The 16,790-nt window shown below is 36.5% G+C and overlaps 2 protein-coding genes across 6 annotated transcripts in view; one reads left to right on the forward strand and one right to left on the reverse strand.

The window, feature by feature from the left end:
• Nucleotides 1–16,790, forward strand: part of GSDME (gasdermin E) — a 102,763-nt gene that overhangs the window by 74,125 nt on the left and 11,848 nt on the right. The window lies entirely within an intron of this gene.
• Nucleotides 10,455–16,790, reverse strand: part of PALS2 (protein associated with LIN7 2, MAGUK p55 family member) — a 102,863-nt gene continuing 96,527 nt past the window's right edge. For all 5 annotated transcript variants that reach the window (XM_060304526.1, XM_030857366.2, XM_060304523.1 and 2 more), the window contains one exon: nucleotides 10,455–10,778. In XM_060304526.1, coding sequence (XP_060160509.1) covers nucleotides 10,602–10,778 — 177 coding nt within the window. In that variant the 3' untranslated portion in view covers nucleotides 10,455–10,601. The remainder of the gene's footprint in view (nucleotides 10,779–16,790) is intronic.

Raw genomic sequence — 16,790 nt, forward strand, 5'->3', positions numbered from 1 at the left:
CAGGTAGTATAAGACGGAAGAATGAACCACACACAGTTGGACCCTTGAACAACATGAGTTTGAACTGCACAGGTCCACTTATATGGGGATTTTTTTCAATAAACACTACAGTACTATACAATCCACAGATGCCCACCCATGTATACCAAGGGATGATTTACTTAAAACCTATTTTTATTTTGGAATATAGGTGAAAAACTCTTTGACATAAAGCATAACAATATTTTCTTGGATCAGTCCCCCAAGGCTAAATAAATAAAAGCAAACATAAGCAAATGGGACTGAGTTAAACTTAAAAGCTTTTGCACAGCAAATGAAACCATCAACTAAACAAAAAGGCAGCCTATGGAATGGGAGAAAATATTTGCAAATGAGGCTGCTGACAAGGGGTTAATATCCAAAATATACAAACAGCTCATACAACTCAATCATAGAAAAAAACCAATCAAAAAATGCACAGAAGACGTGAATAGATATTTTCCCAAAGAAGATATAGGGATGGCCAACAGGCACATGAAAAGATGCTCAACACTGCTAATTATTAGAAAAATGCAAATCAAACCCACAATGAAGTATCACCTCAAACTGGTCAGAATGGCTATTATCAAAAAGCCTACAACAACAAATGTTGGAGAGGATGTGGAGAAAAGGGAACCTTTGTATACTGCTGGTGGGAGTGTAAATCAGTGCAGCCACTACAGAAAATGGTATGGCGGTTCCTCAAAAACTAAAAATAGAACTAACGTGATCCAGCAATCCCACTATCTGGAAAAAATGAAACCATTAATTTGAAAAGATACATGCACCCCAATGTTCACAGCGTCATTACTTACAATAGCAAAGACATGGAAGCAACCTGAGTCCCCATCGAGAGATGACTGCATTAAGAAGATGTGGTGTACAGATGGAGAGATATACTATGTTCTTGGATTGGAAGAATCAATACTGTGAAAACGACTATACTCCCCAAAGCAATCTACAGATTCAATGCAATCCCTATCAAATTACCAGTGGCATTTTTTACAGAACTAGAACAAAAAATCTTAAAATTTGTATGGAGACGCAAAAGACCCCGAACAGCCAAAGCAGTCTGGAGGGGAAAAAACGGAGCTGGAGGAATCAGACTTCCTGACTTCAGCCTATACTACAGAGCTACAGTAATCAAGACAATATGGTACTGGCACAAAAACAGAAATACAGATCAATGGAATAGGATAGAAAGCCCAGAAATAAACCCACGCTCCTATGGTCAACTAATCTATGACAAAGGAGGCAAGGATATACAATGGAGAAAAGACAGTCTCTTCAATAAGTGGTGCTAGGAAAACTGGACAGCCACATGTAAAAGAATGAAATTAGAACACTCCCTAACACCATACACAAAAAGAACATCAAAATGGATTAGAGACCTATATGTAAGACCAGACACTGTAAAACTCTTAGAGGAAAACATAGGAAGAACACTCTTTGACATAAATCACAGCAAGATCCTTTTTGACCCACCTCCTAGAGTAATGGAAATAAAAACAAAAATAACAAATGGGACCTAATGAAACTTAAAAGCTTTGGCAAAGCAAAGGAAACCATAAACAAGATGGAAAGACAATCCTCAGAATGGGAGAAAAGATTTGCAAATGAAGCAACTGACAAAGGATTAATCTCCAAAGTATATAAACAGCTCATGCACCTCAATATTAAAAAAACAACCCAATCCAAAAATGGGCAGAAGACCTAAATAGACATTTCTCCAAAGAAGATATACAGAGTGCCAACAAACACATGAAAGAATGCTCAACATCACTAATCATTAGAGAAATGCAAATCAAAACTACAATGAGATATCATCTCACACCAGTCAGAATGGCCATCATCAAAAAATCTAGAAAGGATAAATGCTGGAGAGGGTGTGGAGAAAAGGGAACCCTCTTACACTGTTGGTGGGAATGTAAATTGATACAGCCACTGTGGAGAACAGTATGGAGGTTCCTTAAAAAGCTACAAATAGAACTACCATATGACCCAGCAATCCCACTACTGGGCATATACCCTGAGAAAACCATAATTCAAAAAGAGTCATGTACCAAAATGTTCATTGCAGCTCTATTTACAATAGCCCAGAGATGGAAACAACCTAAGTGTCCATCATCAGATGAATGGATAAAGAAGATGTGGCACATATATACAATGGAATATTACTCAGCCATAAAAAGAGACGAAATTGAGCTATTTGTAATGAGGTGGATAGACCTAGAGTCTGTCATACAGAGTGACGTAAGTCAGAAAGAGAGAGACAAATACCGTATGCTAACACATATATATGGAATTTAAGAAAAAAAAGTCACGAAAAACCTAGGGGTGAAACAGGAATAAAGAAGACACAGACTTACTAGAGAATGGACTTGAGGCTATGGAGAGGGGGAAGGGTAAACGGTGACAAAGCGATAAAGAGGCATGGACATATATACACTACCAAACGTAAGGTAGATAGCTAGTGGGAAGCAGCCGCATAGCACAGGGAGATCAGCTCGGTGCTTTGTGACCGCCTGGAGGGGTGGGATAGGGAGGGTGGGAGGGAGGGAGACGCAAGCGGGAAGAGATATGGGAATATATGTGTATATATAACTGATTCATTTTGTTGTGAAGCTGAAACTAACATACCATTGTAAAGCAATTATACTCCAATAAAGATGTTAAAAAAAAATATTGAAAAGCTGTAAAAAAAAAAAAAAAAAAAAAAAAAAAAGACACGTGCACCCCAATGTTCACTGCAGCACTATTTACAATAGCCAGTTCATGAAAGCCACCTAAATGCCCATCAACAGACGAATGGATAAAGAAGAAGTGGTACATATATACAATGGAATATTACTCGGCCATAAAAGGAATGAAGTTGGGTCACTTGTAGAGATGTGGATGGATCTAGAGACTGTCATACAGAGTGAAGTAAGTCAGAGAAAAACAAATACCATATATTAATGCATATATGTGGAACCTAGAAAAATGGTCCAGATGAACCAGTTTGCAGAGACACAGATGTAGAGAACAAACATACAGACATCAAGGAGGGAAAGTGGCGGGCGGTGGTGGCGGTGGTGTGATGAATTGGGAGGTTGGGATTGACATGTATATGTTGATGTGTATAAAATAGATAATAAAAACCTGCTGTATAAAAAAATAAAATTCAAAAAAAAGATGTGTGTGTGTATATATATATATATATATATGTAATGGAATATTACTCAGCTATAAAAAAGAATGAAATACTGCCATTTGCAACAATGTGGATGGACCTAGAGAGTACTATGCCTAGTGAAATAAAGACAAATGCTATATGATATCACTTACATGTGGAATCTAAAAAATAATACCAATGAATGTATATACAAAACAGAAACAGGCTCACAGACATAGAAAACAAATTTGTGGTGACTAAAAGGGGGAGGGGAGAGGGACAAATTAGGGATATGAGATTAACAGATACAAACTACTATATGGAAAATAGATAAGCAGTGAGGATTTACTGTATGGCATAGTGAATTTATACCCATGATCTTGTAATAACCTATAATGGAATATAATTTGTAAAAATACAGAATCACTATGCTGTACACTTGAAACTAACAATATTGTAAAGCAGCTATATTTCAATTAAAAGACTAATTCTTTCAGAAATACCAGAAATACACTAGACTAGCAATTTCTGAAGTATGAGGTATAGAATCCTGGAAACTAGCTTGGGAAAGAGTTGCCAAAGTACCTTTTCTGGAAACAGGCTTCCTGCACTCACCCACATTCACGCCTCCATCCCTTGGCCAGTCTGGTGGGTCCACCTCCCTTTCTCACCGCAGGCTTCAGGGCTGAGCTGTGTGCCACAGCAGGCATTGTCTTTCCCACCAGGGTTTCTCTTTCTTGGCTAGCTGGGAAATGGTCCTAGTATTCCATGCCATCTAAGCTTAGAGGTCTTTTCTTGATCCTGTATTTTAACCTTCCCTGTCTCTGGAAATCTTTCCTTGAAGAAGTCATCTTTGAAAGCCACGGAATCTTTGGGCTGGGATAGACGAAACAATAATTAGGATTTCCTTGTGAAAAAAGGGAGGCAAGTGAAAAATTGATCTATTTTGGTGGGAAAATCTAAAATAACATTAGAGGCTTTTAACAAAGACTATTAGCATTTAAAAGAAACTGGTGAAGCTAATCTGATACTCTCTGTATTTTATTATCTCCAAGCCTTGGTTCTACCTATAAATGAAACACTACATTTTCCCAATATTAAATATTTATTTCTTTACATATACAAAAATATTTTACCAGGAGTATGCAATCTCACAGATTGGACATTTCAGTAACTTTCATTTTGGACAACATATGGAAATAATGTGAAAAGAAAAATTTATAGGGACAGTTTCTGAGAAATCAATACTTAATTGTACTGCAGGAAAATTTTATTTATACAAGGACAGCAATAATGTTTCTTTTATACAGGAACTAGTAATACAGTTACTTGGAAAGCAGTAGCAATTTTATTTTTAAACTTTTTTCACCAGAAACTTACTTTGGCAGCTTGTTCAGCTTTGATTTTTTGGTTGCTAACAAGCATTTTGCCCTCCATTAAAAAACAAACAAAAACAAAAAGGTCTCTTCTACAATCATTTCAAAGACCAGAGGTTAAAAGGAGCATGCATATGTGTTCAAAATAAATATATACCAAGAGAGATGGAAAAAAAGTCCCCCAAGGTCTTCACATCAATTTCTTATCATGGGCTCTAACAGAGCTAACAACGTGGAAATTATACCAGCTGCTGAACCCCAGTGCTCCTTCTTCTATAGCAAAATCCAAGACACCACTTTCTTAAAAATCAATGTTACTGAAAAAACAGGAGTCAGCAGCTGTTTTTTAAAGTGGACACACAGCCAAAGGAAATATTTACCTTGTATTTCAGTTACAGATGGAGATCAGCTATTCCTCAAATCAGGTTTTACTGAGAAGACTTAAGGCATCTCTCAGTTGGACCATGTTTACCAGAACAAGGTTTATGTCTCCAAAGTAAGGTTACTCATACCACTGCCTGCCTCTCCTATTTAAGAGTAAGATGAGAGCCACACATTTTAACTGGTAATGACTTCTGGGTTAGTAATACATAGCAGAGGAGTTTCCCTCTTCCTCCAAGCTCCCAGGCCACCTTGACTGAGGAAGTCAAGGAAGGTCAAATTTCAGGCATGGCTTGTCATATTTGTATGTTTCTACCCCTGGCATGCTATTGCTGAAGTGCAGTAAAGACATCTATTTCCAACTTTTAAAATAAGACCTTTTGGCTTCTACTCTGTGGTAGTGACAATACCTGTTCAATGGGACTCAAGACAAGTCCCATTGTCTTGAGTTGCAAGACATTGCAAGCACTGAGGCATTTAATCTGCCAAGTTGTAAGTGGCATTTACACTACCTGTAGATGTGTTCATTCAGTTTGTGCCAGAGATTAGAAACAGTAAAAGCTGGTAGGGAAAAAAAAAATTGTCACTTCTGACCGACTTTGGCACGTGGAGGCAAGTCAGATTTATCATAGCACTACAGTATCAGCCAATGGCCCTGAAGCAATTAGAGAACAAATCTAAAATGCATTCATATTATGTTGGATTCAAGGTCCCCTAACTGGACCTAACTGAATGTGTTTCCCCTTTTAAAGAAACAGATGCCTTTTAAACTTACACTAAACAATAGGGCTGCAGTGATAAACTTCAGGCATAAGGTAGGGCAGCTTTAAGGGGCAAACATCAGAGTGTCTTTGGATGCTTACTTAAATTGTGGATTGCCTACTTAAATTTTGTTTGACTTGTGAGTGGTCAAGGTAGCAAGGATTTGCTAAAGGTTTGGACTTAGAGTAGGATTCTGAACTCACGACCTCCTGACCAGGACCACTAAGAGAGCAGAACACATCCTCTTCCAGGCTGGAACTATCAATGCATCCTCAGAGCTGTTTTAAAACTGAAGGTAGAATTTCTGAATGGTGTGCACCAATCACTATGTTACCTCCAAAAGAGGTACATTTTAAAAGAACTAAAAGATAAGCAACCTCAGGGTAAGTGAATAAACAGATAAAGTAGCTTAATAAGGATTTTCCAATTTAGCATGTATCACATCAGAGTTATAAATTACTTCTTGTAATTTAAGGTGAAGACAAATATAAGTTAGCCTTATTTAACAAGTGTAATATTAAAACTAAAGGGAGATATAAATTTTACCAAAGGTCACATGGTCAGGAGTCAGAATTAGGATCTCAACCAGTAGAAGTACACCAGCTCTATTTTTATCAAGAGAGACTATTTTAAAGAAAGCAGTACAGTGTATTGCAGAAGTAGTGCAAACGTGCTTTTAAATTCTTACCTTAGAAATGAGATACCATTCCTTCACTTTTTAGTGTTTTTAAGGACTCATTTTTGATTCTGTGCATTAGATCATTCCAGGAACACACAAAGTAACATGACAAATTATGGGAAATATTAAAAATGAATAAAACTTGAAGCTAACAAAAATGCAGTTAAAAAATAATCTTACCTTAAAAAAATTATATAATTGTTATCTTCCGCAGATACACAATGTATACGTAAAAACTCATGAATTATTAGTCGACTGTATTCTTAAAAGTCTGTGAATAATATTAACTTGTACTATATACAATAATCCTATTATTTAAAATTCTGAATTTCTCCCAAGAACTCCAAATCTATTACAGATGTTATTACATGAATTCTCACAACAAATCCAATGAAACAAGAGGAGGGCAGGTACCATAATCTCTAAGCCGGAACCATATCACAAACTCACTTGAAGGTTTAAATAAGTATTTCCCAAGAGGCTTCCATCTAGGACTCTGTCCTTTTTCCCTAAGGAAACTAAGTTATAATAATTTTCTGAGCTTAATTCCAAATATATTTTTCAGAAAGGGGATTAGTATCTGCCTCAAGGTAAAGCCAGAGCCTATGAAAACAATGTGAAAAAAGTTTCATAATGTCTAAGAATAGGGAGTAATTAAAAATGTAAAAGCACTAGTTATAATTACGTGGGTGAACAGATTTAATTTTACTATTCATGTATCTTGGGAGAATTTTTACATATTATACACATAGCTGTGTGCATATATATATATAATATATATATATAATATATATATTATATATGGTGACTCAAACGTTTAAAAAATGACCTGCTATCTATATACATAAAACTTCAGGATTGCTTTTTCCATTCTTAGTATAAAGATTCATTACTATAAAATTATTGGCTCCCTAGCCTGTGATTTCTGGAAAACGGGGTGTTGTTTCAGAAGCCGTGTAAGTACAATGTTAAGCAGATCATTATTTTGACCAATTTTCAAAACTTTTATGTTCAGTGTTTACAAATTTAAAATAATTGTACCTAACTCCATGGCTATCCATCATAAAAATCAACCCCAATTACTGGATCATGACACTTACTGTTATCCATAGAAATAAGTACAAATTTAAATGAATCTTTAAAGCAACGATCATCCTCTACTGTCACTGGGATATTACGGTCAAAGCAGTTAGTATCTGGCCAGTCTATAATGCTACACTAACGTATTTTATTGCTAATTTGCATTATTTTCTAAATTTGTGTTAATATCCAATTTGCTCTTTTAAAGAAAACTTGTCCTTATAAGCTATTATATGAAATTTACTAGATTCTAGAATCTAGGGTTCAGGCTACTATTGCTGTACTGGGTTTATGATACGATTTCTACTTTAGAAAGCTATCTTCAGCAATGGTATGGTTAGACTTGGCAAAAGTAAACAAAGTTCTGATGTACTGGATAGTATTTTATTTGATACTATCCGAATATCAAACAGAAATTGAGACTGCATAATCGAGGCATGGCTGTAATAAAAGTCAAATTCTACTTGAGTGCATCACATATATTCTACTACTTACGGTTAAATGATTCATCCAGGGACATCAACTCTATGGATATGGGGTACTTGTATATTTAAAAATAAAAAATATATATAATATTTAGCTGTATATAAACAGTCATGCCCTGAATGCTGAATGTGGATACTCACCTGTCCACAAGGAATCCTCAGGTGCATTAGTGTACTGGCACATTGTTTCCCAAAAGCATATGCACGTGCATGTATATTTTAACTATTACCAATTGTTCAACATCACTTTAAACTATTTTCTCATTAGTAAAGCTAATTATCTTAGACCTTTCCTACAAGAGAGGTTCACATTTCGTTGATCACAACTATACTCTCATTGCCTCAGGAGAATCCCAGAGCCTCTGGGACTCCTTGCCCCAGCAGAGCTCTGCTGGTTCCTGCAGACCCAGATGGGACTTGAATTTCAAGTTCAATGACTCTTTACTGAGATAAACAAACTTTTCTAAATTTATTCTCTTCAGCTCTGGCATCTCGACTGAAATGAAATCAACTGCACTGTTCCATTTTATATTAGGAGGCATCTCGTATTAACTAAGTAGTTAGTCATGAATACCATTTATAATAGAAATAATTCCTTTAAGTGTAGTCTGTTTTCTAAATAATGTGCATTTTATACCATATGATAAGGCTTAAGATATATATGATGTAAAAATCATCTCTGTTGTGTCAAGATGGGTAAAATATTTTGTGTATAAACTTCTTGAGCTGCTACAATGATTCCAAAGAGGCTCCACACAGCAGCATGAAGGCACACCGCAGAAGACAGCACATTTCCTGAGAATGTGGAAATAAAATTTCTCTTAAAGCTTACAGTGTGTTGAGACACTAAGTCATGGGACATCATCTCGACACTGTGCTTTGATTCATGTTGCTTTGAGAAGCCAAGAATTTGATGTAAATATATGTGGTTTAAAAGTTACCAAAGTTATTAAAAGGGTGTGATCCATTCTGCCACCAATTTCCTATCCTAGGACAAAGAACATGAATTTGTGTTCTGGATATGAAATGCTGGATGAAAAAAAACACCTATGGATTTCCAATCTTAACCATACAGCAACTTGAGTGTTCGGTCTCATTGTGAAGAACAGTGTGTGCATGCTGCTTAATGCCATGTATTTTCTCTTCCCTCTGAGTCCTCCTGGCCGCATTCCGTGTGACAGCTTTGGTGAGGGGAAAACAAATTCAGCAGCCAGGTGTCTGGTGCCTAGCACCAGACAAAGATGACCACCAGTATTTAAGCACCTAACCCTTTAAGTGTAAATACTGTTTATGTGAAAAGCTAGCAGCAATATAAAATATGGCTAACTTAGTTTAATGATGACCTGCATCTCTGAATATGTTTTAGGAAGAATTTATACCATCTAAGAACCCTAAAAGAATATATTAACTGAGATTAATTTTGGAAATTTGTATATGTTAATGCATCTAAAGACGGAGAACTGTTTTCCTAATCATTAAACAAAAAAGTACATTTCCTAACAGAAATGTAAAAAATATATATAATACATTATTTAATATATATTATATAATACATACAATGTACATATTATATAATGTATATATTATATTGAGATAAAACAGCTGACAATTATTTCCAAATTTCATAAATCGTTCAATGGATTTGGTTCACAACATAACAAACCGAAAAAATACCCTAATGATCACATCACACTTCAAAAGCACACTGATTGTTCACAAAACCCCCCAATTGCAAACTTGGAGGCATTTTTCAGCATCACAGAAATTTTCAGAGGTGTGATACATTTGCTGACCATATCCTAATAAAAAAACTGTATAAAGCAATAGGTTCATTTTTGTTAGTTAAATTTTTACATGTACAAATAAATCAACTTTCAGAGTCATTTTGCTGTAAGGTTTTGCAGGATAAGGCACCCTCTCAGCTGGCACGGCCTTGCTTGTTGTGTACATGTTAACGAAGCATCAGCCTGTCACTGCAACAAATGAGAGTGCAAAGTATTGCTCTTCATATTTTCACGAGAGAGAATGAAGGGAAAAAACTAATATAGCTGCGTAAATTAAAGTGGATAGCCATACATCTCTGTAATAATGAAACTATGTAGCATTGAGCAGACTTCTGATGTCAGTATTGGATGGTAGTAGACTAGCTGTAGCACTGACATTAAAATTCTGCTTCTGTAAGAAATTATACATATTAGGAAAGAAGGCCAATAAACCATTATTTTCTCCTAATAAGAGTAGCTGACCCTTCACTAAATACTGAACTAAATGACAGCTTTACAAAACTATTTCAAGTATTCATTATCACAGTGAAAATATGAGACCAATGTTAGAGTGAATGATTTGAAAATTCCTTTGATGAAAAAGGCAAGGGTACTAAATCAAAACATATACAAAATGCTTCAACGCATTTCTTTATGTGATATGAATAGAAAGATTATTCATAAAAAGTTAGAAAAATTAAGATAAATTATATATTAGTACACCTTCCCAACCACATTTTCTATAAAAATCCAGAATAGTGTACTGGTACTTCAATCTACACAATAAAAATGCCTGGACTTGGCAGATATCTTCTATCTGTGCATGTATTTTCTCAGTAGAAGGTTTATTTGTTGCAGTCACTTTTTGAAAGTTTTATTTTAATTGTGAACCTTATTGAATCATCAGTAAACCCAGCTGATTGGGACCCACTGTGGCTCCATTCTCAGTTTCTCTATGGCAGTTTGTAGTTTCTCAAAGGCTTTGTCTAGATTGTCATTTACAATGATCAGATCAAAATAGTGGTTGTATGCTCTTTGAATCCGTGCACTTTCATCCACTGTTTTCTTCAAGTCAGAGTCCTGTCAAAGAGTTTTAAAAGGACAAGTTTACATAATGTATATTTAATTGCTCAAAACCAACTCAAAATGAAATCAGTAGGTTGGATATTTGTTTGTTGTGATTCTGATACTAATCCTCAAAATCTAATCTATATAGATTGTTAAAAAAGACATTACCATCTGTTCATATCCTAGTCTTTCCAGCTGGCACTCATGTTTGAATTTATGAGTATTCTGTATCTTCTGTTTCACTGATACTAAGGTAAGATTCCTGATTAAAAGACTGCTGACAATATCTTGGGGTGAAACCCAAAGTAATAAAAGAATTCTTGTAGGTGACTGGTCTCTAGCCCAACTGCATCACCCTTCTCAAAACATTTTTATCGTATGGATTCTGTAACTCATGGAACCCAATCTGCAGCGGCTGTTAAGCTCAAAGCCAAATTTGCTGCCTTTCTCTAAGAAAAAGAACCTCAGAAATGTATTTTGAAGGCTGCCTGTCCATGCTCCCCACCCCCAACAACACACACACACTTTTATCTATTTTTCTAGCTAGTACTGTTTATATTTCATAAAATATTTCTAGTCATTTTGGAACAATGTGGGGGAATAAATAAGTAATGGGTTTTGCATGAGCAAGTAAAGCTTTTCATTAAATTGCAAGTGTTATGAAATTTCATAATGCTTCTACATGTTCTTCAAATACTGAGCTCCTATTAAAGCGTCTACTATATTTCATAATTTGTGGATATAAAAATGAATGAGAGAGAATGGGCTCCTACCCTCCAGTGGAGGAGACAAATAAAGGTCAAATAAACAAAAACCTGCAAGTTGTAATAAGTACTATGAAAGAAACCAACCAGGAACAAAGAATTTTAAGAGATCTACTTTAGACACAGTGCTTACAAATACTCTACAAATGAATAAATGATATTTAAACTGAGTAAATGACATTTAAACTGAGAACTATAGTGGGAGAAAGACCATTCCAGGCAGAGGAAATAGGAATGTAAAGTTCAGGAGGAAAATCACCCAGATGTGTTTAAGATACTGAAAGACCAAGATGGATGGAGGCTTAGGGAGGGTGGGTAGTAAGTTGAGATAGCCCAGGCTAGGTCATGGAGGACCTAGATGCAATGGAAAGACATCTCTGGATTATGATGGTGGCAGAGAAGATGGAAATGACACCAGACTAGAAATATATTTTGGTGATAAAATCATCAGGATTAACTGATGGGCTGGATATGAAAAGTGAGGAATATGAATGAATCAAAAATAGCTCAAGGGGCTTCCCTGGTGGCGCAGTGGTTGAGAGTCCGCCTGCTGATGCAGGGGACACAGGTTCGTGCCCTGGTCCAGGAAGATCCCACATGCCGCGGAGCGGCTGGGCCCATGAGCCATGGCCACTGAGCCTGCATGTCCGGAGCCTGTGCTCCGCAACGGGAGAGGCCACAACAGTGAGAGGCCCGCGTACCGCAAAAAAAAAAAAAAAATAGCTCGAGTTTCTAGCTTGAATAAATGGGTGGTTGCAGAAGATGCAGAGTTGAGGGGGTGGGAGTGTGAAAAACACGATATTGGTGAGAGGAAACAAAACATTCTACTTTGTTTGTACATGTTAAGTTTAACATGTCTGTGAGACATTCAAGTGCAGATGTAACGTTAAGTAGGTAATGGTTATATAAATTGGAGCTCTGAGGTCTGGGTTATCTACATATAAATTAGGAATCATCAGCATAACAACGATATGTAAGTTAGTGGATTTGGTGAAAACACCTAAAGGAAAGTATATAGAGAGAACTGGGTTCCCAACTAAGCCTGAGGGATACTAGTACTATAGTTAATATCTTCACTAAGATTTCGAAATCAATTTGAAACAACTAAAATATCTTTTATTATAGATGTATAAACAGGCCACAATTCAACTTGTAAACAAATCTTACCTAATAGTCATTAGCAATTTGTCGTTAATAAAAAAAAAATTCTTTTTTGACAATAACAATCCTGTAACAATAATGGAGTATACCATATAGATGGAAAAATGAATTAAAAAATCTCTATGTATGGCTCTAGAATGATCTCCAGAATATATTAGTAAGTGAAAAACGCAGGCAGACTACTGTATGTAGTAAGTTACCTTTTATGTAAGAAATGAGGGAAGGAGGATACACATACATACTTGCTTATATTAAAAAAAAATTGTAAAAATGACTATGTGGGTAGGAGGTAATAGAGTAGAGAGGATAGGGAAAGGCTAGATTTTTGTTTGTTTGTTTGTTTTTTGCTGTACGAGGGCCTCCCACTGCTGTGGCCTCTCCCGTTGCGGAGCACAGGCTCCGGATGCGCAGGCTCAGCGGCCATGGCTCACGGGCCCAGCCACTCCGCGGCATGTGGGATCTTCCCAGAGCGGGGCACGAACCCGTGTCCCCTGCATCGGCAGGCGGACTTTCAACCACTGCGCCACAAACAGGGAAGCCCCTGTTTGTTTGTTTTTAAGATTTACTTTGAAACTATGAAAATGTATAGAATTATATTACAACAAAATCAAATTCAAATAAAAATAAAAAGAGCAATACCTAAAAAGCAAAAGCAAAATGAAACAAATCTGTGTTTCAAGTTGATGCCTTAACCACAGAAAAGAATTATTTTAGCGACTTTAAAATAATACTCAAGGGATATATCATAAGAACAATTTTTTTAAAAAAGTTTAAGTCTGAAACTTAAAACTTTTCAATAATCATACTGTTAATGTTAATATTGTTACTCAGAAATTATATATATAGTATGTGTTTAGTTTACACATGTAAAGTCAGAAATTATGTTAATGTCATCAGGAACCAAGACTTTCAGCATAGGAGGAAAAAAAGATAAACATAGTCCAGGAAGTAAAAATGTAAAATGTGAGTTGAAACTATCCAACTGAATTAATGATGTATATTTTCCAAAAGGGGAAAATATATTTCCTTCATCTGGCCACTGAGAAGACCTAGAAACAATGACAAACTAAGTTGAATGCACACCTTTAGCTTCTGTATTATCTCTAAATACCATTTCCCACTAAAAGGAACCAGGGCTTTTGGAAGGCTGGTTCCAGATCTGGGCCAAGAAATGTGTAAGGATAACCTGGAGCAGCTCGTCATACCAGGAAGCACATCAAAGTTCATGGGGTTGTGTTAAAAAGACTCAGAAAACAAGATGAATAGGCTCTTCTTAGCTGAAGACAGGACAATTTAAACATCAGAGAGTAATAGCTGACCTAAGTACACAGAGAGTATTCCAAGTGACTTTAAAACACAGCGATTTGATTTGACTGTATACGCTTAGTGGGATAAACCCTAAGGATAAAGGAGAAAGAGACAGTTCACAGTAATCATACCTGGTAGTATTTGTACACTTATTTTCAGACTGTTGTACGTGTACTGTGAGATGAATCAAATGAGCAATTATGTGCTATATTCTAACACTCCCGGTGTTTTTGAGAACTGGGATACTCAGCCTAGGAGAATGGAGTTATATATATGAAAGAGGTTAAATAAAACCCTGTAATCCTGAATTTGATTGGGAAGTATCAATATATATTCATGATTTAGTTTCCTTCAAACATACAAACAGAAAAGCACATAACCAAACTAGTTCTGTCTACCTAAAAGGTGCATTTAGCTAGAAACAATGATCCATCTTGGGACAATGTGCACCCCTAGTATTACGGTCCTAAAATACCATTTACTCTAAAAGGAACCAGAGCTTCTTGGAGAAGTAACTGATTCCTGGCCTGGCATAGAAAATGTACAAGATGAGCCTGGAGCATTTGTCATATAGCAAGGAAGCTATCTCAGACGATTAGGCTCATGAAATAGGTCTCAAGGGCCAACTTAAATAAGCCCCTGTTGGTCAAAGGTGGGGCGATTTGAACATCAATAAGAATAATAACTGCAAAAGAGTAAAACACATCAAGTAAGTTTAAATCCATGTGCTCATGATGAAACTAAAAAAACCACAAACCTTATTTGGTCACCTGTCGCCTCTGGAGACTGTTACTGAACAAACCCATTATTCTGAAAACTGACCCTTAAAGGGGAAGTATCAAGCATTATGTTCTGACTTTCCTATATATACTCTACTTCAGAGTCATCAACTAGTTGATAAGGAAAAGTTATTATTTAGAAGAATTCTAGTTTATAAATGCAGAACAAATGACAAACTTGGAATACCACCACTTCACAATTCCTAAAAAATTAACTGAGCCAGGCAAAGATCAATAAAAATTGCTAAAATCATTAGGTGAAGAGCTACTGAGGAACTTTACAGATCAGGCCCCAGTTTTTCTATGACCCAGTTTTTTTAAACAACTAAGTTAGAAGGTGAAAAGAGAGGGGAGGGAGGCAGTGAAGATTTATAGATTAAAACAGTCTAAAGGGAGAGGTCTGCTTCCAGCTAATATGCAATCACAGATATCAGACTAACCTTCCTGCCTGACAACTAAGACAGACCAAATGTATGGAACACTTTTTAAGACACTGTACATCAGGTAATGGAAGACAGGGACTCCAGAGAGACAGGAAGCAAATGAGGTGAGTCCTACAATTACCCCAGGTTACTGGCTTGAAAGAGTTTCCAAGCTGCAACACAGTGAGGTGGAGCCCAGGAGGACACTACTGGACTCTAAGTTGGGACAGAGCTGAGAGCCCAGGGAGAACAAAGTAGCAGGAGTTTGCAGGACAGAATACTGGATAGAATAGCAGTATGGAGAGAGCACTCTGGAGATTGGTAAAGGTCCCCCTCCAGCATTCAGCTGAATACCAATCTGTGCACGTTACCACGACCCAGGGTCGCCAAAGAACCACCAGAAAGGATGAGAGGTATTCTTTCTGAGCCAGAAATAGTACCCATGCCCACCAGGCAGAACAGAAAACCTCACGTCGCATGGGCCATCTGGGAGAGTGCTCAAATGGGTCTTGCCTCAGTAGTGAAGAATAATTGCCCCTAGAATGAGAACTGCTCTGGTTCTACCTAACAAAATTTTAAAGCAAGATCTGAAAGGAACAAACTGTTTCCACATTACTGCATCCCAGGACAAAGCTCACAATGTCTGGTATCCAATAAAAAATTACCAGGATTGCAAAGAAGCAAGAAAATAAGACCCATGAGGAGCAAAGTCACTCAGTCAAAACCAATTCAGAAGTGATGCAAACGTTAGAATTCGTTGACAGTGATATAAAAACATTGATAACTATATTTCAGATATTCATAAAGTTCAGTAGACACATGGAGCAACCTGCAAAAGAACAAAGAGGATTAAAACTACCTGATCTCAAGGCTTATCACCTATAGTGTGGAAGAGGTAGGAGGAGGAGGGAGGGACTCTGAAGGGGCACAAGGAAACTTATGAAGACAAGGGACATGCCTGTTATCTTGACTGCAGTAGCTTCATGCGTGTATACATACGCCCAAGCTTACCAAGTTGTATACTTTCAACGTGTACAGTTTATTGTGTATCAATTATACCTCAAGCTGGGGGAAAAAAAGAGATTTAGAAGACATCAGGTAAATGCAACATGTTAATCTTGCTTGGATCCTGATTTGAACAAACTGTCAAAAAAAAAAAAGATAAATACTGAGGAAATTCAAATACAGACTGTATATTGATGATATTGAGAAAAAGTTGCTCTTCCTAATGTTTGATATGCTAATGGTGTTATGGTTATATCCAAAAAGTCTATCTTTTAGAGATAAATACTAAAGTACTTATGGTTGATATAATATCAAAGATTTACTTCAAAATAATTCATGGTAAGGGAGGAAGTGAAGAGAGGTCTAAGTGAAACAAAAATGGCCATGTGTTATTGAAGCTAAGTGATGGGTACTTGGGAGTTCATTTCTTCCCTCTTTTGTACATATTTAAAATTTTCCGTAACATGAGAAAAGAGAGGAAGAACAAGAGAAAAAGACATGTAACAACTAAAAGAACACCTAACTCTACCAATAGTAAACCTTATGATGAACATACTTGTTATTGGTCTTCGGGACCAGTTTCCA

The sequence above is a fragment of the Globicephala melas genome, chromosome 9 (genome assembly GCF_963455315.2).
Source record: "Globicephala melas chromosome 9, mGloMel1.2, whole genome shotgun sequence".
In the NCBI taxonomy this organism is placed as follows: Eukaryota; Metazoa; Chordata; class Mammalia; order Artiodactyla; family Delphinidae; genus Globicephala; species Globicephala melas.